Source organism: Lycium barbarum, chromosome 2, assembly GCF_019175385.1.
Source record: "Lycium barbarum isolate Lr01 chromosome 2, ASM1917538v2, whole genome shotgun sequence".
Taxonomy (NCBI): Eukaryota; Viridiplantae; Streptophyta; class Magnoliopsida; order Solanales; family Solanaceae; genus Lycium; species Lycium barbarum.
The window spans coordinates 57,920,815-57,923,314 of NC_083338.1; the positions used below are offsets into that span (position 1 = coordinate 57,920,815).

General features: G+C 37.1%; 1 protein-coding gene across 1 annotated transcript in view; it reads left to right on the forward strand.

Moving 5' to 3' along the window:
- Window positions 1–2,389: 2,389 nt before the first annotated feature.
- Window positions 2,390–2,500, forward strand: part of LOC132626546 (small ribosomal subunit protein uS2c) — an 811-nt gene continuing 700 nt past the window's right edge. The window contains exon 1 of the mRNA XM_060341457.1: window positions 2,390–2,500. This exon is cut by the window's right edge and continues 700 nt beyond it. Within this exon, the coding sequence (XP_060197440.1) occupies window positions 2,397–2,500 (104 nt within the window). The 5' untranslated portion in view covers window positions 2,390–2,396.

A 2,500-nucleotide genomic window follows, 5' to 3' on the forward strand; every position in this document is an offset into this window, starting at 1 on the left:
AAGAGGTACATATCTTGCCCGGATCTTCTTCCATAATGGTACGGAACAATAGTATCGTTGGGGTAGATACACAAATCACCTTAAATCTAAGAAGCCGAGTCGGTGGGTTGGTCCGGGTGGAGAGAAAAAAAAAACGAATTGAACTTAAAATCTTTTCTGGAGATATCCATTTTCCTGGCGAGACAGATAAGATATCCAGACATACCGGCGTTTTGATACCACCAGGAACAGGAAAAATAAATTCCAAGGAATCCAAAAAAGTGCAAAATTGGATCTATGTCCAACGGATTACACCTAGTAAGAAAAGGTTTTTTGTTTTAGTTCGACCTGTCGTCACATATGAAATAACGGACGGTATAAATTTAGCAACCCTTTTTCCACCGGATCCATTGCAGGAAAGGGATAATGTGCAACTTCGAATTGTCAATTATATCCTTTATGGAAATGGCAAACCGATTCGAGGAATTTCTGACACAAGTATTCAATTAGTTCGGACTTGTTTAGTATTGAATTGGAATCAAGACAAAAAAAGTTCTTCTTGCGAGGAAGCCCGTGCTTCTTTTGTTGAAATAAGGACAAATGGTTTGATTCGACATTTCCTAAGAATCAACTTAGTGAAATCCCCTATTTCATATATCGGAAAAAGGAATGATCCGTCGGGGTCAGGATTGCTCTCTGATAATGGATCAGATTGTACCAATATCAACCCCTTTTCTTCCATTTATTCCTATTCCAAGGCAAAAATTCAACAATCTCTTAACCAACCTCAAGGAACTATTCATACGTTGTTGAATAGAAATAAGGAATGTCAGTCGTTGATAATTTTGTCAGCAGCCAATTGTTCTCGAATGGGGCCATTCAAGGATGTAAAATATCACAGTGTGATAAAAGAATCAATTAAAAAAGATACCCTAATTCCAATTAGGAATTCATTGGGCCCTTTAGGAACATGCCTTCCAATTGAGAATTTTTATTCATCTTACCATTTAATAACTCATAATCAGATCTTAGTAACTAACTATTTGCAACTTGACAATTTAAAACAGACTTTTCAAGTGATTAAATTTAAATATTATTTAATGGATGAAAATGGAAAAATTTTTAATCCCGATCCATGTCGTAACATTATTTTAAATCCATTAAATTTGAATTGGTATTTTCTCCATCACAATTATTGTGAAGAGACATCTAAAATAATTAGTCTTGGACAGTTTATTTGTGAAAATGTATGTATAGCCAAAAACGGATCGCCCCTCAAATCGGGTCAAGTTATACTTGTTCAAGTTGACTCGATAGTGATACGATCAGCTAAGCCTTATTTGGCCACCCCCGGAGCAACTGTTCATGGCCATTATGGGGAAACCCTTTACGAAGGAGATACATTAGTTACATTTATATATGAAAAATCGAGATCTGGTGATATAACACAGGGTCTTCCAAAAGTAGAACAGGTGTTAGAAGTGCGTTCGATTGATTCAATATCCATGAATCTAGAAAAGAGGGTTGAGGGTTGGAACAAATGTATAACAAGAATTCTTGGAATTCCTTGGGGATTCTTGATTGGTGCTGAGCTAACTATAGCGCAAAGCCGAATCTCTTTGGTTAATAAAATCCAACAGGTTTATCGCTCCCAGGGGGTGCAGATTCATAATAGGCATATAGAAATTATTGTACGTCAAATAACATCAAAAGTGTTGGTTTCAGAAGATGGAATGTCTAATGTTTTTTCACCCGGAGAACTTATTGGATTGTTGCGAGCAGAACGAATGGGGCGCGCTTTGGAAGAAGCGATCTGTTACCGAGTCGTCTTATTGGGAATAACAAGAGCATCTCTCAATACTCAAAGTTTCATATCTGAAGCGAGTTTTCAAGAAACTGCTCGAGTTTTAGCAAAAGCGGCTCTCCGGGGTCGTATCGATTGGTTGAAAGGCCTGAAAGAGAACGTTGTTTTGGGGGGGGTGATACCCGTTGGTACCGGATTCAAGGGATTAGTGCACCCTTCAAAACAACATAACAACATTCCTTTGGAAACAAAAAAAAAGAATCTATTCGAGGGGGAGATGAGAGATATTTTGTTCCACCACAGAAAATTATTTGATTCTTGTCTTTCAAAAAAATTCCACGACATACCCGAACAATCATTTATAGGATTTAATGATTCCTAATAACGGATTCATCTCTTTCGCTATCTGCATTTCGTATGGTTATTTGCTTTGGTAATAAGGTAATAAAAAGAATAATGAATAGAAAAGAATAATGGTTTGGGTCGTGTATCTACGTCCAATCTACGGTAGAAGAGAAGGTTCCATCGGAACAATTATTTATTTCAGTTCAGGGTTCCTCGTCTCTTTTTTTTTTTGAAAAAGAATAAAAAAAGGGGGAGGGTGTGGGGAGAAATGACAAGAAGATATTGGAACATAAATTTGGAAGAGATGATGGAGGCAGGAGTTCATTTTGGTCATGGTACTAGGAAATGGAATCCTAAAATGGCGCCTTATAT